Source organism: Lissotriton helveticus, chromosome 6 (genome assembly GCF_964261635.1).
Source record: "Lissotriton helveticus chromosome 6, aLisHel1.1, whole genome shotgun sequence".
Classification (NCBI taxonomy): domain Eukaryota; kingdom Metazoa; phylum Chordata; class Amphibia; order Caudata; family Salamandridae; genus Lissotriton; species Lissotriton helveticus.
In genome coordinates this window covers 8351752-8372647 of record NC_136067.1, presented here as the reverse complement: position 1 = coordinate 8372647, position 20896 = coordinate 8351752, and the positions used below count along the sequence as shown (strand labels likewise).

Below are 20896 nucleotides of genomic sequence, written 5' to 3'. Positions count from 1 at the left end.
GCACATTGTTGTCCTGGAAGAGTCTTCGAAGTATCACGAGATAGGTGGCTCCTCCCCTGGACTACAGTGCGCATGGGCATCGGCTCCATCCCCAGATTGTTTTTAGCCATTGTGGCAGAGATGGAGTGAAACAGTGTAAATGATGTCCATGCTAATGATGAATGCAAGATAGTATCTGCAGCCGCTTTGGGCACAGGGGAGGAGGGCGGGCGATATGAATGTCAGCAGCCCTACATGCCAAGAACAGATGCATACTGGTAAGTAGCATATTCAGTTCGATTCATGTGGGCTGCTAAATTCATATCTTTAGCATAGAATACATAGCAGTCCCTCCATTAAGGGCGGTTGCCCGTGCCAGCTGCAGAAGCTTGAAAAAGTGTCTTGAGAACAGCCTGTCCTACAGCTGCTTGCTGCTTGGAATGCACATCTACACAGTAATGTTTGGTAAACGTATGTGGTGTAGACCATGTGGCTGCTCTGCAAATGTCCTCTAAAGGAATGTTCCCTAGGAAAGCCATGGACGCCCCCAATTTGCGTGTGGAGTGCGCCCTTGGGGGTATTGTTAAAGTGCGCTTAGCTTTTTGATAACAGATTTGGATGCACTTAACAATCCATCTGGCTATTCCCGCTTTGGAAATGGGGTTGCCTTTGTGCTGTGCTGAGAAGGCAACAAAAAGTTGTTGTGTCTTTCTAAAGTGTTGTGTTCTGTCAATGTAGTACATCAACGCCCTCCTAACGTCCAGTGTATGGAGCATTCGTTCAGCTACTGTTTGAGGGTTTTGGAAGAATGCGGGTAGGTCAATAGTTTGGTTGATATGAAACTGTGACACTACCTTAGGAAGGAATTTGGGGTTAGTGCGGAGCACCACCCTGTTAGAATGTATTTGGATGAAAGGCTCTTGGATTGTGAGCGCCTGCAGCTCACTAACACGCCTGAGCGATGTAATAGCAATGAGGAAAGCCACTTTCCATGTTAGAAATTGAATTTCACAGGAGTGCAGTGGCTCGAAGGGTGGACCCATCAGCCGAGTGAGGACCACATTGAGGTTCCACACTGGAGCTGGTGGTGTTCTTGGAGGAATGACTCGCTTCAGTCCCTCCAGGAAGGCTTTAATGGCAGGCACCCTGAAAACAGAGAGGTGCTGTCTATTCTGGAGATAAGCCGCTATGCGGATAAATGTGTCCGAATGGAAGCGTACGCTAGATTGCATTTGTAAAGATGTAACAAATAGCAGATGATGTTAGGAATGGATGCATCTAGCGGGTTGATATTGTTGTCAGTACAGTAAATGGCAAACCGCTTCCACTTTGCTGCATAGCAAGCTCTGGTAGTGGGCTTCCTTGCCTCTCTGATGATGTCCATGCATTCAGGAGGCAGGTTGAGGTAGCCAAACTCTAGGACCTCAGGAGCCAGATCGCCAGATTGAGCTGTTGCGGATCTGGATGCTGAATGTCGCCATGGTTGTGCGCCAAGAGGCTGGGGGTGAGATGCAGCCTTTGATGCGGTACCACGGAAAGTTCTAGAAACGTGGTGTACCATGGTTGGCGTGCCCATGTTGGAGCAACCAGGATGAGAGTCATCGAGTGTTGCTTTAGCTTTCTTGCCACCAGCGGAATGAGAGGCGCTGGGGGAAAAGCGTACGCAAATTTGCCTGACCAGTTCATCCATATCGCATTCCCCTGCGATTCTGGGTATGGGAACCTGGCGGCAAAGCTTTGGCATTTTGCGTTTTCCCTTGTGGCAAACAGGTCTATCTCTGGATGACCCCACTGCTGGAAGTACGGGTGGAGTACTGATGGATGTATCTCCCACTCGTGCATTTGATGGCTGTACCTGCTGAGCAGATCCGCCATCTGATTGTCCTTGCCCGGGAGGTGTTCTGCCATGAGGAAGATGTTCCTCTGAATGGCCCACTTCCACGTGCTCTGAGCCAGATGAGACAGCTGTGGCGAGTGAGTACCTCCCTGCTTCTGGATGTAGTACATGGCTGTCATGTTGTCCGTCCGGATCAACACGACCTTGTTGCACAGATGTACTTTGAAGGACTTGAGCGCCATGAAGATTGCCATCAATTCTAGGTAGTTGATATGCAATCGTTGTTGCTGGGTCGACCACAGTCCCTGCACCGTGTAGTGGAGCACATGCGCTCCCCACCCTTGGAGAGATGCATCCGTCGTTAGGACAATCTGCGGCACAGGCTCTTGGAACGGTCGTCCCTTGCAAAGGTTGTGTGGATTCCACCAATGCAGAGAGTTGTATGCCCGACCGGTCACCAACACTAGGTCTTTCAACTGTCCTTGAGCCTGAGTCCACTGGTGCGCCAAGCACTCCTGGAGCGGACGCATATGTAACCGCGCGTGCGGGACTATGAAGATGCAGGAGGCCATCATGCCTATCAACTGCATGAACACTCTCGCTGGGAGTGAGTGTTGCGGTCTGAACCTCTGGATCAGCGACTGAATGCTGTTGATTCTGACTGTGTTTGGCTGAGCCATAGCAGTCAGGGTGTTTATTGTCGCGCCCAGATACTGCCGCACATGGGCTGGTTGAAGGTGCGACTTTGGGTAGTTTAGCAAGAACCCCAGGCTGTGAAGGAGTTGAATAGTGTGGGACATGTGTGAGGCGCACTGTCTTTCCGACTTTGCTTGAACGAGCCAGTCGTCGAGGTACGGGTAGACATGTATGTTCTGTCTCCTGAGGTGCGCCGCCACTGCCGCCAGACACTTTGTAAACACTCTGGGGGCAGTAGTCACCCCGAAGGGTAGGACTTTGAACTGGTAGTGCATGTTGAGAATGGTGAACCTGAGGTATTTTCTGTGGGATGGGTGGAGCGGGATGTGGAAGTAAGCGTCCTTGAGGTCTAAGGTTGCCAGGAAGTCCCCTTGGTTGAGGAGGGGAAGGATCTGTTGCAGTGTTAGCATGTGAAAGTGTTCTGACAGTATATACATGTTGAGAGGGCGTAGATCCAGAATGGGTCTGAGGGATCCGTCCTTCTTCGGGATGAGGAAGTACAGGGAATAGACCCCTGTTCCTTCCTCCTCCACTGGCACGAGTTTGATTGCTCCTTTTTGCAGCATTACTAGCACTTCCTGCTGCAATAAGTGCAAGTGCTCTGCCGACATAGGACGTTGTCTTGGGGGAATGTTGGGAGGAGTGGATGTTAGCTCCAAACAATAACCGTACTGGATTAATTTTCTCACCCACCTGTCCGTGGTGATGGACGTCCAGACCGGCAGGAACTGCTGGAGTCTCCCCCCGACAGGTGTTGGATGGTCGGGGGGCAGTGACAGGGAGTCACTGTTTGTTTGCGGCAGAGGAACTGGAGTTGTTGTTCCCTCTGCCTCTGCCTTTGGCACTGTTACCTCGGTAACCCCCTCTACCTTGCTTGTGGTACGAGGATTGTGCACCACCTTTTGTGAATCGTGTTTGTTGACCCAATTGTCCTCTGGTAACACCACGCGCACCTGAGCGACGAAAAGTGTTTCCCCTGAATTGTTGAGACTGAAGTGCCCCCATTGATTTAGCAGTCTCATTGTCTTTTTAATTTTTTCCAGGGTGGTGTCAACATCTGGCCCAAACAGTCTGTCCGGATTGACAGGCTGATTGAGTATTGTTGTCTGAATATCGGGCTTAAATCCAGATATGCGAAGCCAAGCCTGTCTTCTTAGCATGACACTGGTGTTAATACCCCTAGCCGCTGTATCAGCCACATCAAGCGCACACTTTATTGCAGCGTTTGAGATGAGTTTTCCCTCTTGTATGAGCATCTCGGCCCCTTCCTTAAACTGATCAGGTAAGTGTTGAAGGAGCTGTTCTAGGGTGTCGTAATGCGCCCTATCATAACGTGCCAATAGTGCCTGTGTGTTTGCTATACGCCAGACATTGGCAGCCTGCGCAGCCACCCTCTTGCCGGATGCCTCAAGCACTTTCGACTCCTTGTCGGGGGGAGGAGCTTCACCCGTTGTTTGGGAGTTGGCCCTCTTGCGGGCATTTGCGACCACCAAGGAGTCTAGAGGCAACTGTCCCCGAATATAGGCAGGGTCCCCAGGTGCTGGCCTGTATTTTTTCTCGATACGTGGGTTTACCACTCTCGCTCTTGTAGGTTCTTTAAAGATCTCCGGCGCATGTTTAAGGACACCTTTCAACATAGGAAGTGTTTTGACTGTTCTTTGGGAGACAGAGAAAGTGTCAAACAGGAAATCCTCTTCCACCGGGTCAGCATGCATGTCTACATTATGATTTGCAGCTGCCCTCTCTATTAAAGCATTGAAAGCTGCTGAATCCTCTGTTGGTGATGTACGTGCCCCAAAACCCTGTGGGTCCTGTATCACCTGATGGCTTCCCTGGTCCCCAGCGTCGTCATATGAGTCCTGTTGTACATCAGGGTCATTGCCAGTAGGGAAGTTGTATTGTTCATCTTGGTCATCATCTTCACCCCCTGATTGGTTGGGGGAAGGTGTTGGACTCCTCCTAGGTGGAGGGTGAAGAGGTTCAACAAGGGCAGGTATGTCCTGTGATTGCCTTTTCTTCTTTAGTGGAATAACAAAAGACTCCAGTGGCTGGGAAGTGATCTTTCTCTTGTAAAGTGTCAGTGTCCCTGTGTGTGCATCGATATAATGCTCTGATTGGTCCTCTGACGCTTCTTGTCGAGGCAAATTAGCACTGGGCGTCGAATATTCCGACGTTCCTGAGGTCTTTGGCACCGTTTTGGGTGCAAACGCCTTTGGTGCCACCTTCGGTGGCAGGGTGTAGAGAAGTTTCGTCGACGGTTTGGCAGTTGGCTCCACTGGTTTTGGATCCGACGGCGCAACCTTCGTCGACGGCACGGCTTTCTCCCGAATCCGTTTGAGGGAGTCGGAGACCTGCTTTGTAAATGAAGCCGAGGGTTTGGTTACCGATGCTTCATGTTCGTCCGCTTGGGAGGATTCCGGCGTGGCAGAGGTAGGCACCGATGAATCCTCGATTCCAACGGTTCGCTGCCCTGTAGCAGTCTTAGGCGCCGACGCCGTTGATGCTGATCCGGCCTCTTTGTGCCGAGGAGTAGTGGCTCCGGCTTTTGGATCTTGGCCTTTAGTGATCTTCGCTTCGACCGTATGTTTGGAGGTCGACGCTGCAGCCGTCGAGACGTGATGGACTACCTTCTTCGAGGATGTGTCCTTGGCCACCGTGTGTGGCGCAGGTGACTCGACAGCCTTCTTCGACTGTGGAGGGCCTGAGGGCGACGGAGTCGAAGACGGAGCAGGCTTCGTCATCTTGGACGGGACGTCGGCCATTTTAGACGTCGACGAAGCCGTTTGTTTCGGTTTCGTTTTCGACGGGTTTTCGGCCATCTTAGGTGCCTTCGAGGCTGTAGGTTTCGGTTTCGGTTTAGGCGTGGCGCCGGCCATCTTAGATGTTGTCGACTGCAATGGTTGCGGTTTCGGTTTTGATACGCGCAACGTCGGCTCCTCCGGTGTATCCGTGGCCGGGCCCGAAGGCGGGGCTGGGGATATTGGTGCAGGGTCGTGGGTAAGGCCGAGTGGCGATCCCGTGACCTGAGCCTGAGTCGAGTAACGTTCGGGGCATAGCTCTTCCTCTGAGCTATCTTCCGCGGCCCCATAGACTTCTTCGTCGTCCCCTACCTCATCGACGTATTCAAGGTCTTGGTACTGTCCTTCGATGTATTCCTCTGGATCGGCCTCGACCTCCGTCGATGGTGGCGAAATTTGAAGATGATGGCTTAGTCCCTCTTCTGCGGGGTCGTCGAATATGTCGTCGGGTGCCGGGGCTGCGTGTAAAGCTTCCAGGCGCGCCGCGCGCCGATGCTTGAGTGTTTTCTTTGACCTGAATTTGGAGCAGGCCATGCAGTTGTCCTCGTCGTGATCCGGCGAGAGACATTTATTACAAACTGGATGCACGTCGATGTGTGGGTACTTGGACCCACACACGGGGCAGCGCTTGAACGGACTCCGTTCCATGATGAGTTCGTCGGGGTCTTGCTGCGAGCACAGGTCTCGATGCAAAGAGTAAGAAACTCCTCAGAATTCCGACACGAAGAGTCGGACGATGCTCGGGACCGTTCGCAAACAATACCGACGCGAAGAACGAAGGCCTTAAGCTAGTAATATTTTCGATTCCGACAAGGAGGCGTCGAAATCACATCCGAACCCAATGGCGGAAAAAAACAATCTGGGGATGGAGCCGATGCCCATGCGCACTGTAGTCCAGGGGAGGAGCCACCTATCTCGTGATACTTCGAAGACTCTTCCAGGACAACAATGTGCAATCATCCGGACCCAACACTAGGCGGCGATCTATGCTAAAGATATGAATTTAGCAGCCCACATGCCTCGAACTTTTAGGGTTATGGGGTAGGTTTGGGTTTTGGAGAACAGGGGTATTTTAAGGGTTCAGGGCTAGGTTTGGGTTTTGGGGTTCAGGGGTATTTTTAGGGTTCAGGGGTAGGTTTGGGTTTTGAGGTACAGGGGTATTTATAAGGTTCAGGGCTAGGTTTGAGTTTTGGGGTACAGGGGTATTTTTAGGGTTTAGGGATAGGTTTGGGTTTTGGGGTACAGGGTATATTTATAGGGTTAAGATGGGTAAGTGTTTAAGGGTGTTGGGGTATTTAAGGAGTAAGGGTGGGTTATGATTATGGGGTGCAGGGGTATTTAAAGGGAGCAGGGTGGGATTAGCACACAATATGAGACATGGCATGAAGGGCGGAACGTACCACCCGCCCCCAGCATTTGTCACGACCCCAGCACACGCCCACAGCACAACGCAGACACGCCCACAAGGGACTACTTTGCTGGCACGGTTCTTTTACCTTTTAAATGTATATGGTGGGCGTCTGCATTGCCTATATCCTTCTGCTGCAACTTCCCTTTCCAACGCTGTATTGGGTGTTGTGATTGGTGCTGTGGTTCCTGAGATTACCCGCCTCAAAGGTTTGGGCTCTCTCTTTATTATATTAGTATAGATATGTCTCGCACAGATACATCGTTACCGAAGGTAAGTAACTTGTTTATCTGAAAGAGACTGTAGTTTTGGATTCCTTACCTTAGAAAAGATACCCCAGCAATGCCAACCCTGGAGGTGGGTCTGCAAACTAAGTTCACACTAGGAAGTCCTGGAGAACAGAACGGCCAAAAAAGCTGTCTCTCCAGTCTTGGCTATCCAGGCAGTAAAGTTTTGTGTGACCGCGTGCAGGGATGCCCACGTGGCCGCCTGGCAGATGTCAATAAGCTCGACTCCATATCCCAAAGCAGTAGTGGATGGGGTCGCCCTGTTAGAGTGGGCGCTCAGTCCCACTGGAGGTTTCTTCTTCGCCAAAGATTGCAGATTTAGATGCATAGGACACTTCGGGAGGAAGATCGAAAGCTGTCAACTGTCGCCGCTCAATCTCCACACAAGGAGGAGGAGGATGAACAGGTTCGGGAGGAGAACCATCCCCTGCTGCTGCGACAGAAGATCCTACCGAAGAGGCAGTTTGATTGGAGGATCGATGGCCATGTTGAAGAGCTCGGGGTACCAGACACTTCGTGCCCAGTCCGGAGCCACAAGAATGACTTGGGCCCGGTCGCACTTGATCTTCTTCAGCACTCTGCATAGAAGTGGTACCGTCGGAAAGGCGTACAGGAGACGGTGACTGCACTTGAGATGAAAAGCGCCACAGAGCGAGTGCCGCCTTGGAAACTCCAACGCGCAAAACTGCTGACATTGCGTGTTCTCTTCGGTGGCTAACAGATCTAACCAAGGCTCTCCCCACTGCTGAAAGAGACCTTGCACCACCTCCTAGCGAAGACGCCATTCGTGGTCTATAATGCACCGGCAGATGAGTTTGTCTGCCCTGGCGTTCAGGGAGCCTGCCACGGTGTTGAACCACCAGGGATATATGCCCTGATGTTCCAGCCATGTCCAAAGGCATAGAACCTCTTGACATAGGGTCCAGGTCTCCACCCCGCCCTGCTTGTTGCAATACCACATGGCGGTGGTGTTGTCCGTGAACATCTGCACTACTCTTTCTTTGACAGAAGGAAGGAATGCCTTCAGTGCAAGACAGATTGCCTGAAGCTCCAGAAGGTTGATGTGGAGCCTGGACTCCGTTGGAGACCAGAGGCCTCTGATCTCTGCCTCTCCCAGGTGATCCGGCATCTCCAGATGTTATGATGTCAGCATCCCAGAGCACCTTACCAACCATTATGGACCTTCTGAACTTATCCATCACCTCTGGCACTGTCCCCCCCGCCTGGAAGCGGGCCATGGTCCGAGCCCTGCTAAAAAAAAAACAATCTGGATCCCTTGGATTTTAGCAACTACCGGCCTATTTCCCTGCTCCCCTGGGTGAGTAAAATCCTGGAGAGATACATTAACCTCCAACTGGTGAACTTCTTGGAAAACAACCAACTGTTAGATACCCCCCAGAGGGGCTTTAGACCCAAACATGGAACTGAATCCGCCCTCCTAGTAGTCACCGAGGAATCCAGAAAAATCCTAGATCAGGGAGGATCAGTGGCAGTGATCCTCCTTGACCTTAGTGCGGCATTCGATACGGTCAGCCATGACACCCTGCTGAGCCGCCTTTCGAGTGTCGGAATAAAGGATAAAGCCTGGCTTTGGTTCAAGTCCTTCTTGAGGGATAGATCTTTTCAAGTATTCGATGGAGAGACAGTGTCCATGAGTAGACCATTGAGGTGTGGAGTCCCACAAGGCTCCTCCTTAAGCCCCGCGCTTTTCAACATCTATATGAGACCATTGGCTGAGGTTGTTCGTCCATTTGGGGTTAAGATCATTTCTTACGCGGACGACACCCAGCTGGTGGTCTCATTGGCGCAGGAGGCTGACATACCGCTGTCAGGCGGTTTAAGAAAGTGCTTAGAGGAGGTAAAGGGCTGGATGACTTCATCATCCCTCAAGTTCAATGGGGATAAAACGGAGCTGATGCTCCTGGGCCCCTCAAACCCCATCTCTTTCAACTCCTTGTGGCCCCCCTGCCTAGGCACCCCCCCAGCACCCAAGGACAACATTAAGAGCCTCGGGGTGTGGCTGGACAAGACCCTTTCATTTAACATCCAGGCTACAAAACTCTCGGCTACATGCTTTGGCCTTCTTAGGATGTTAAAGAAAATCCTCCCCCTTCTACCTATGGAGTCAAAGCAGGTGGCCATCCAGGGTTTGATACAATCCCGCTTAGACTTCAACAATGTCCTCTACCTGGGTGCCCCGGAGTACACCTTGCGCAGACTTCAGACAGTGCAGAACTGTGCGGCCCGCACACTGCTACAGCTCCCACGCAGACTATCAGCCAAAGCTGGACTGATTAGCCTGCACTGGCTACCAGTGCGTCAGAGAATCATCTTCAAGGCCATGTGTATTGCCCACCAGGCTTTCTGGGACACAGGACCTATGATCACCCGTGACCTAGTAAATCAGTATCAACCCAGCAGAAGCCTTCGATCTAGCCAGGCCTTCATGGCTACAGCTCCAAGAATAAAAAAGACAAGGTCTGGCGGCAGAACGTTCACCTATAATGCCGCCAAGTCCTGGAACCCACTCCCTCTTCTTCTTAGATCTAACCCCAACCTGTCTTTGTTCCGAAAACAGCTAAAAACATTTCTGTTTAACCTCCCACAGTACATTTAGCTAGCCACTCTGTCACGCCATCTCTGTTGGTTCCTAGCGCTTGGACGCCCCCGGGCAGCAATCGCGCTTTTATACATTTATTTTTCATTTCATTTCATGTGGCCGTCCCATCCTAGGAGTGACGCATCCGTCACCACTGTGAACTCCGGTTGAGGAAGGGAGAGGGATCTGACGTTGACCCAATTCTGGTTGATGAGCCACCACTGCAACTGATATGCAGTCCCCTCAGAGATCTGGACAACGTCAGAAAGAATCCCCTGATGCTGCGCCCACTGGAACTTCAGTTCTCACTGCAGAGCACGCATGTGCCATCTGGCGTGATTCACCAGCAGGAGGCCATGAGGCCCAACAGCCTCAGAGTCATTCTCACTAAAATCTGGGACAGAGGCTGAAACATCGGTATCAAAGCCCGAATATCCCGGACTCGCTGCTTGAGAGGATAAGCCCGAAACTGCAAGGTATCCAGAACTGCTCCGATGCAAAGGAGGGAATCAGATGCGACTTTGGCACGTTGATAGTGAACCCCAGAGAATGCAGGAGGTCCGCCGTAGTCTGGAGGTGGGAGACAACAGCCTGGTGCGAGCCCGTCTTCAACAGCCAGTCGTTGAGATAGGGGGAAGACTGGAACCCCTGATCTGCACAGATGAGCTGCGACCACCGCCATCACTTTTGTGAACACCCTAGGGGCGCTGGTAAGGCTTAAGGGGAGCATGGTAAATTGAAAATGCTCGTGGCCTAACGTAACCCGTAGGTAACACCTGAGGGCTGGCAGGACGGGGATGTGGAAATAGGTGTCTTGCAAGTCCAATGCTATCATCCAATCTCCGGGATGGAGGGCAGAGAGGACCTGAGCCAACGTGAGCATTTTGAACTTCTCCTTCCAGAGGAAGCGGTTGAGGGCCCTGAGGTCTAAAATAGGACGCAATTCTGGCACAGAGACCTGTTTGATAGCTCCCTTGGCTAAGAGAGCTGTAACTTCTTGACAGAGGAGGGCCAAGTGATCCTCTGACATGTGATGGGAGTGCTGGTGGCATGGAGGGAGTGGTAGTCATGAGGGGGAGGGAATAGCCCCTTTGGACCAACTGCAAAACCCACCTGTCCGACGTGATGTTGTGCCAGTGCGTGAGGTGATGGTGAATCGTGGCCATGAAATGTTGGACTAGGAAGGTTTGGAGGCTGCTGCAGGGTGGGGGGAGGAATGGGTGGACTGGCTCGCTCGCTGGTCCCCAGACCCGCGTCGCTGGGTCCCACGTCTGCAGCCACGCATAAACTGGGTAGCTTGCGTGGCCCTGTGACTCTATTGGGTGGAACGTGGTGGGGCATCCCTTCCGTAGCCACAAAGGGGGTAAAAAGTCAGACTGCGCAGGGCAAGAGGTTGCTGTGAGGTCCAAGGATCTGGCCCTAGCCCTAGAATCCTTGAAGCGCTCGAGCGATGAGTCCGCCTTGTCACCAAACAGGTGTCGGCCATTAAAGGGCATGTCCAAAAGGGAGAATTGGACATCCCCCGAAAAACCAAACACCCTCAACCAGGCGTAGCGCCTCAAGGCTACTGACGTGGACGCCGTTCTGCCCACAGAGTCTGCGGTATCCAGCCCACACCTGATGGTGAACTTAGCTGTGTCTCGATCCTCTGCAACTGTACGGGTGAGCACGGCCCGGACCTCCTCTGGGCACTGTGGCAGCACTTGCGCAACCGTATCCCACACCGTACGGGTATATCAGCCCAAGAGGCATGTGGTATTCACCGACCGCAGCCCTATGCTGGCAGAAGAAAACATCTTTCCAAGGTGGTCCAGCTACTTGGATTCCCTATCTGGGGGAGCAGTAGGGAATGCGCCTCTAGAGGACGAGGCTTGGATCACCAAGCTCTCGGGGGTTGGGTGTTAGGAGAGGAAAAGTGGGTCTTCCGGGCGGAGGCGTCGGGCAATCATCCTGACCACAGGAGCCCCTGTGCTGGGCTTGGACCAAGTGTTTGTGAAGGCTTCATTAAAAGGCAGCAGAGGCTCCGAAGAGGCCGCTGTCGGCTGAAGCTCCACTGCCAGAGGTTAGTCCTGACTGCCATCGTAGGAAGCTCGAGGCCCAAGGCCTCAGCCGCCCCTACACAACACCACTGCATAGGAAGCTCCCTCCTCGATAGCCAGGAAGGGGAGAGTGCATTGCAAAGACTTCGGATTCATGGTCCGGCAGTCGGAGCACGACTTTGGGTCATGGTTGCGCTCCAGGCACCAGAGGCACATGAGGTGGGGTTCGGTGACTGACAGGTGTGGTGCCGAGGCCAGGGCGACTGACACCGGACGCTGGGGCTCACGGTTCGATCCCCTGCACCGACGGCAGGTCAGCCCATTACTATGTGACTCTGGGCAATAGCTTGATTAATCTTCCCGAAGGCCCCCAGCGGTGGGATGACTCCGGGTAGCTGTGCGCTTTACAAATACTGGATTTACATTTGTTACATCTACGCTGGCTGGCGCAGAAAAAGAAAGAACTGACCAGGGCGCAGGGGCGGTGTCTAAGCAGACACCGCAACATCATCCCGTCGACCACAACGCCACCTACCGACACGCAAGGGTACACTGCTACGGAAAAATTCTAAGGATCCAGTCTGATGCCTGGGGGTAACTCGAAAGGTAAGGAATATATAACTACAGTCTCTTTCAGATACAGAGAATTTGAAGTCTTTGTTACATTCTACTGAGCCGAGTCCCTCTTCTTGAAGAGCCGGTCACGTGTCTGGGCTACGCATGCGTGTATACCGACCGAAATTGGGACAGTGCCGGTAAGTTTCAGTTACTGAGCAGATACATGTGGGTAATACTTTAGGGGGTTGAACGGTACCCCACTAGACACTGATTAGCGCCTTACTGTGTGCTTTTTTACAATTTCTTTAGTCACCGGAGAGCACAGTTACAACAGGCTTATCATAGCCGACAACAAAGCACGCTTTACTTTTCAGCGCTGCTGCATGACTTTAGGTAAGAGGGTATTACTGCCTTCTTGTGTATCGTTGTTGCCCAATAAGTCTACATCAGTGTTTTACAGGCGATTACTTATGAAGCAATGTATCGTAGATTTACTGATACGCCCTTGTGGGGTGGTAACAACATATGGCCTTTTATTATGTTTGCAGGCCAGTGTCTTGTGAAACCTTTTTCACGTTGCATTTATCACGTCCTGGGTGATCATCTGCTTGTAAAATTTAATGACAATAGGTTAGTAACGTATTGGTACCTGTGTTGTTGTAACTCTGATGAAGCTTAGATTTTATTTACTTCAAATGAATGCATCTTATGTCAATTGATACCTCGCTTTCACAAGATTTTTTTAGCTGGTTGTTTCTTTTCCATTTCAGTGTCTTTACAGTTACTTTGATCTAAATATTATAAGATCCCATTACATATCGTTGGGAAAATTGTCACAACTGATGCCTGTCCTCGGGGCACCGAGGCACAGTGGGAGTCTTGAGGAAATATATTAATTTGAACGTTACTGTTCCGCAATATTTTTGAGGTTTTTAAACCCATTGGTATATATTTTAGATTGTGGTATTTGGGACACAGTGTTTTGGACTTTGTTGCCGTATAGGGCCTATAAATCTAACACTAAGGTGTGTCTTGTCTTAGAATCTTAGGGTTGATTCACTGAAATGTCTTGCTTTTTCCCCATCTTGCTATTTTTATCTATGCACATTTAAATAGTTAATTGACTACTTAGGGGTCACTTCTAGGATCTTCACTTTTCTGGTTACTCTGCAAACTGCAGTCCTGGCTGCTTGCATGTTGCCTTAATCTTTTTTACAATCTCTTTGATCGTTTTCTAAAAATTCAGCACACCTGTTTCTTTTGTTCTGTGAATAACTCAGAACACTTTATCAACACACTTATATCCTATTGTAAGTAACAACTGACTTTTTAAACTTACAGCCTTGAAAAAGTCGCCTTACGACGAAACACGTGTCAGCTGTCTTTTCCTCTGATTCCAATGGATTTGAATATTTGGAAAATAAACACATTTTTAACTACAGACCTACTCGGTGTCTTCATATTTGAACATGGTTACTACATTTCGGTGCTCTACAAACATAACCATTGGACTTGTCGGATCAACGGACCAAGATTTTTCAATTGTGTGGTGCTTTGGACATATTATCCACCTTCTGGAAAACATTAGATCTGGCATCCTGACCTGGAAGTCAAAAAACAGAGGTCAGCGCGCTTGCGGGTTGCATTGTGGACAACGACCCCCTTTTGATCCAAAACATTTTGCTGAAACATCCCCCCCTATTTGAGGACAAACCTGCCTGGTGATCTCGAGGACAACTTCATTGACTCTGTTGAGAATACAAGACGTTTCGCTGACGGATGTTTCACACAATATTTTTGAAAATAGATTTGCATATATGTATATCCTAACTAGAGAAACTATTCACCTGTGAGACAATGGTGTTCGGAAACTGAACCGCAAATAAATATGTGATCCGGCAAGAACCCAAGTCATAGGAAGAATGACTTAGAGCGCTCTTTGTATCCACCCAAAGGCAGAAAAGCGTAAATTCACGAGACTCACCTTCGCTGTAAAGTCTGCCTGCTGCAGTGAACCTTGCAAGCTGCCTGACCGCCCCTTGACGGTTGCCCTGTTCATTGTTCCCAACTCAGGTGGGTGAGGAAATGCTCATTACAAGCCCATCCAGCTTTTAAGAGTGGATTTTCTTGCTCCGGCTACAATTAATTGTAGTAAGCCATGTGGGTGTGCTTTCCTCTGGTGCCTTCTGAATGGGACTAGGCACATCTCTTTGAGCATGTCTAGGTATAGATGTTAGTCCGACTCACGGAAAATCTAAAAAATCCTCTATGTCCTCTTGTCCCAACCTCCTCCAGCTGGCTTCTGGTTCAACAGGCTTCAGAAGTGGAGGGAGGTAGAATGGCAGAGTTGGTAAACAAATGGCTCCTGTAAGATGCTGGTGCTAGACACATGGGTAGTAGGTGCAAACCTGACAGGTGGAACTTAGCACTTAGGACAGAGCCCTTCAGTACTCCCTGGAGAGGAGCGTATTGCTGCAGATCAGTGACAATGACTCTTGCCATGTGGCTTCGTGAGGATGAACTGTGCAGTCAGACAACGCCACGAGTTCGCCAACGTCTCCTGAATGCCAAAGAAGATGAACCAGACCATTGGATAATTATACTTAATACACCTGAGTGCTCAATGGATAGACCCTGATCCTGTGCTCACGAGATGACACGTCCCTGAATAGACGCAGGAACGGAACGATGATTCTGATCAACCATGAACACATTCAATGCCGCCAAACTCACCAAGGCTGCAACGTCGGATCCCGTCTCTTCCTGAAGTCGAGGAGCGATGCATTTTCTCTTTTCCCCCTAAAAGAAAAGAAAAGTGCACAACAAGTGAGAATCTACGGACGATGGTAACATTTCCTGGCATAGAAGATCTGCTGATTAGTTACATGGAAATGGTGCAAATGTCACCACTTTCACAGGTCCCAACACTTCCCTCTCCTCATCCACTGAGCCAGGACCTGAAACCAAGGGGCAGCTGCCCTCTGGGGTATAATAAGTCACTGATGCTTGTAAATGGTTTGAGTAAGAGAAAACCCAAGCCCCAGCTTATACCTAATAATCAGCTGCAGGAAGGATTAGGCGCCTGATTTAGAGAAGGATGGTAGTGCAGAAAGTTCCAAAGACTGTGGAGTCCTTCCTGGCACATCTGGTAGTCCAACTGTCCTGTTTCTTGGGCTCTGCCAAGGTGACGCCGATAGACATGTTGGCAGCTCCTCAATGTCAAGGGAGCACCACCATCACTACGGTTGGCACAACAAACTCCATGTCAGGATGTCTTGGGAAGTGTGGTGGATGTTTAAGGAAATGTACGTATAGTGCCCTTCCCGGTGGGATGCAACCCCAGCATCCCACCTGCACGGACAACCTTCTCACACCTTTAGGGATATTCCCAGTGCCCACATTTGCTGGGCATCATTTTCACCAGCAGTGAGGGATTCAGTAACTGGAACGCTTGAATGTATATTTCCTCCTTTGTCGTTCTGCCCCTCCCCCCCCCGACTAAGAATTATACTGTACAGTTTAAGAGCACTTGGTGAAAGGATAGGCACCACTAGAGACCTGGAGAAACCCTGGAGGCCCAGCCTGGTCAGAAGCAAAATCCTTTCTGAGGGACTCATCCAAGGAAACCTACTCACAAAAGCTGGAGCGACAGCCTACTTTGTTGTACATGGTAAGGTTCTGTGACAGTTACAGGGCTTCCAAACACATCTACGGTGCTTCTGCTTTAGTCTCATCAGCTTGAAGTCTCAGAGGCCTGGAATTCATTTGATATGGTGATATTTTTAAAACACAGGAGACTGTCCGCCGCGTGCTAGTGTCCTGTGCTGCTTTACTGTTAGAAAAGTCCACCATAAACACAGATACATGACGCAAGGATGAGGAGCAACACATTATAAGTAAACGCTCAGAGTACAGATTCCTCCAGACTCTGTCAAGGATAGTTGTAAGGAAGAGAAGATGGAAAGTGAGAGCCGCAGAACAGGCCGGGGTTGAACACTGAGGGGGTGGTGAGGGATCCACTGGAGGAAGAGCCAGAGATGGAAGTGGAAGTAGAGACATGAATGTCGAGGCTGAAGACACCACACATTGCTAATATTGGTATATGGATCTTTTCAGAGCATTACATTGTCATGCGAGGGGTGTGTAGCGAGGGACAGAAGAAGAGGAAATCATCCAACCCACTGCTGGGTGGGCTGCAACAGTTTGATCCCTAGTGAGGGATACTTAGCATAGGGTTTAACAGGGAGCTTGAATCTGGCCATGAACAGCCATGCATCTTATGCAAGGGGGGTGGGGGGCTGCAACAAGTCTGGAGGGACAATCCTCAGCAGACGGACACTGATTAGCAGGATATAATATTTTTTCTGCAGTGTTGGCACCGTTGTGCCGCATGCCTAAGAGAATTGGCTCAATGGTGATCAGAGTCGTCCTCAAGCTAGGATTAATGAGACGCTATGCCAGTATTTGGCATTGCTCTAACTAAAGACTCATCACAAATTCTGAATCGCCTATGGAAGCCGAGCTGAGAGCAATCCTTGGGCCCGATTCACAGAACTAACTTAAGACAAAATCCTAAACATACTACTTTTGGTATTCACAGAAGGCATTTAGTAGTAGTAAAGTCAGGATTTTGTCTTAAGTTTGACTTAAGACAAACGTAAGACAGAATTAAGACAGACTTAAGTTAGGATTTTGTCTTAAGTTTGTCTTGAGTCTGTCTTAAGTCTGTATTAAGTCTGTCTTAAGTCTGTCTTAGTTTTGTCTTAAGTCAAACTTAAGACAACATCCTAACTTTACTACTACTAAATGCATCTGTGAATACCACAGGTAGTAAGTTTAGGATTTTGTCTTAAGTTAGTTCTGTGAATCGGCCCCTTTGTCTTTACCCAAACTGGTGAGCAGCAGCAAGAATTGGAGGCTGAACTGTGGAAAGAGGAACTGATCAAGGCTAGTTAGGAAATGTCAAGGGGTAAAATCCTTCAGCCTCCCAGCCGACTTATACCGCTGTTTTCAGGACAAGTGCCAGCAAAACTCTTAGAGGAGTATGTTGAGGCTCAACTCCAGAGTACAATGAGGGAGATCACCATCGTTATGATTTAGATCAAGACAGACACCCGCATGACCTTGTATATCACAGGCCATTGTTGATGATGAACACTGACATTAAAATACTAATCAAACCCCTGGCCAAGAGTCTACCGAAAGTTACAGGGATGCTCTTGCACGAAAACTAGTGTTTCTTCACCTTCCTGAACCTTAGAAGACTCAGCAGCCATGAGATACTACCAGGGAACACAGAGGAGCAGAGACCCTCAGGCATGAAGACCAGTACGGTGTTGTGTACCCCAACTTAGGCCTAAGTGGCAAACAACCTTTCACCAACATTTGTCCTCCCTTGCTCTGCATAACGGTTCTAGCACTGGCCTTTTACCCAGTTATGTGCTGAATACATTTCGATCATTTTCTTGAAACTAGCCTCATTCATTATGCATGAGGATTCTTAGAAAAAAAACCTGCAAATGACGTGCATAACAGGATTAACATACTCTGTATAAAAGTCATGGTCATCTTCATCCAAGGGCGACAGAACTACTTTGCAAAATTGCAGGTATTGATCTAGGCTCATTGACATATTCATACTCACAACATATCGATTGTGGTAGGAACCCCGAGGCTATCTTTATGGTATAAAAGAACCATACCTTCACTAGATAAGCGGAGGAAACGCTTCCACACTGGCACAAGCCACTGAGGTCCTGGCCTGCAGAAGCTCCAGTATGCAGTGGTCCAACATCCCTTTGGTTGTTCAACTCGAGACCAAGACGGGGTCCTTCATTCTCTCCCATCAGGTAACGGGGTTGGCTCTTTCCTAGGGGATTCTCGGCTTTATACTTACATACATGATAGGCACACTTAGGTAGGGTTTGCATCTTAGGAGTACGCTTGATTACTGTTATTTTTTTATGCCTGCATATGTTCACTGTTTTAGCACCATGGTAGAATTCTACCTTCTATTTATTCTGTTGGTGCTTGTAATCTTTTACATTTGCTTCTGTCTAGTGATTGACGCAGCATGTTTTATACTAGAATGATGCTGGTTCAATAAATGCTATTGAAAACGTCCCCAACGTTTATTCTGTGTATCTCTCTGAGACTAAGTGAGCACGGCTCACTGAGCGAAAAGTACTGTACTGTTTCCACGATCCCTGAAGGATCAAGGGTTGTCATGTTCGATGGTTGCCAGGAACTATTCGCTTCTTGGTAAGGTTGGGGGCTTATGGTGCCACTGTGAGCTAGCTGGTCTATAGGCTGACATATCTTGTGTGGCCGTCCAGAATCAGTCTAGACACCAATTCCTTAGTTTATGTTACCTACAAATGCACTGATCCTATGTATTTTTAGGAACGACACAACATGCCGCCACCAACAATGGTTTGGTTCTTATTTATCTGTCAAATCTGAGTAGCTCAGTCGTGCTTTCTCAGAGACCCCTTTTCACATTTAACCAGAGACGTCCGGAGTGGGAAGGGAAATATACGCCGCACCTGAGTAGGTATATCCTATGTATTATCTGTAGGTTTGTTCAAGCTTGAAAGATTATAGGTCCCCACATTGTGCAAAACCTTATCTCTTTTCCTTACAACTTTCTTCCACAATGTCTGTCCAAGATGGCGCTGCGAATGCTGTTAAAATTACGGAAAACTGCGGACATGTAATCTGTAGATTACGGCCTCCCAGCAATGGATGGAAATGTTTCCTTTGTAATAGAGGTACACGAGCCATTCAGGACAGGTATTCTATTCTTGGGTCAAATTCCCACCTGCAGATGCACGCACACATTTGTTTCATACTTACATTGAAGATGAGACTCCTGAATAATACTCTCCATACATGGACATAAAAGTCCCGTTAACTTACCAAGAACATATTAATTTGTTTTAAGGCGCCCTCCCCCACACCACAGTAAATGTGAGACTCGGTCCGCTCAGCAGAGATTGACACATTGCCAGCAGCAGATTTACACTTTACAAAGATATAGTAAAACTATACAGAAACCTGACACAGTTTGTAATGTGAACACTCACAATTCGACCTACGGGGGATACTCAAGCTGGTCAACCACAAATGACTACGACAACTATCAGCTTATAAACGCTGAAAGCGATTACAGGAAGAATGCCCAATAAACGTGTGCAAATGTCGTTCTAGATTGCATCGAAAATACCACAGCTTGAAGCAGTATTTCCCCATACGGGCCCGCAGGAAAAACACAGAATACTAAAAATCTGCTTGCCAATGGGGATAGCTCCGTCGACCACTTGGGGCACAGTTTTTGCTGCAGTATATAACGGAACTCATAGTACCAACCTCAATAGCAGCTATACCAGCTGTACTGAAAGAACTATAGAATGAGTACGGGGCAGAACCTGGCCTCGACTAGGGGATTGAACTGATAGGCAATGTTGCCCAGGTACCAGCAATTATGTTAGGTAACATACAAGGGGAGGCAGCAGCGGTGGCTATACACCTACGCCTGAGGGTAGTCACTCCTGCACAACAGGAGCAAGAACTACCTAAGATTATCAAAGAAACCTATGCTTTGCTGGGTAAAGATAACTTGGGAGCTAGACATGGGAAACCACAAATATTGAGCAATACTGGAAAGGATAACTCAAAGCAAGCACCTGATTCTTCTAAAAAGAAATGGTATAACAATCAATCAAAACATATTAAGCAGAATGTATCATGATCACAGGGTGGGTCACCTAAACAGGAACCCTCCGATAGAAAATACAATCTTAGAAACTGTGACAATATTAAAAAACCTGACAGGTATCAGGATACTGATACACGTTCCTCTTGTTCCTTTCATAGTTCATCAAAACACCCGGAGAGGGAAGGACGGTCAGAACACAGATCAGAAGAGCGAGTCAAGCCAAGAGACACACATCGCACTTCAGACTACATTATCAAACAAGAAGATAAACCCAAAACTAAACCTCAATTTAAAAAGAAGAAGGTAGCTGGCCTTAAAATAACAAATGCCCAGGCTACTGATGACTCTACTACTGAACGGGGAATGAGCTCTGATGATGCTAGCCAGTGCAGCAGAAGTAACAATAGCTCGCCAGAACCTAATGGAATTTCTGGTGACAGCAGCGTTGAATGAACATATCACCGTGGAGACAACCGATACAAGGGTAAGTGTCTCGCATCATTTATACAAAATTACGCTCCAAATGGAGGGGGACATACCCAGAAAAGTGAAAGGTCTCTTTTGGGAGAACCTGACATATTGATACGATATCCTTTTGGCTCAAAAATATTGGCTGCCTGAGTTCGTTAAGGAGTGCCCAAAGGGGGACGATGTAATTTTACTGGCTTTCTCCGACCTCGTTCCAGAGTCACTTAAACATTCTTACTCGCAGGAGTGGGGGTTAGCGCTAGCTCCCACCATATACTGCAATCATGTAGGGTGGGATGCTGATCACCTCACCATGAAATCCCATTAAAATCTACTCCAACCTCCAAAGACTCTGAAAAGTTAATACAATTTAAGATTCCTACATTTGCAGAACATACATTTTGGATTACGCAGAAAGGGTTAAACCTCTCTAAGACCTAATCAGACAAGATTTTTCAGACAAGATTTTTCAGTCCAACATTGGACACAGGAACACACAGAAATTCTCTG

General features: G+C 48.9%; 1 protein-coding gene across 4 annotated transcripts in view; it reads right to left on the bottom strand.

Moving 5' to 3' along the window:
- Window positions 1-20896, bottom strand: part of LOC144762126 (phosphofurin acidic cluster sorting protein 2-like) — a 642794-nt gene that overhangs the window by 172432 nt on the left and 449466 nt on the right. For all 4 annotated transcript variants that reach the window (XM_078647259.1, XM_078647257.1, XM_078647258.1 and 1 more), the window contains one exon: window positions 14935-15000. In XM_078647259.1, the coding sequence (XP_078503385.1) occupies window positions 14935-15000 (66 nt within the window). The remainder of the gene's footprint in view (window positions 1-14934; window positions 15001-20896) is intronic.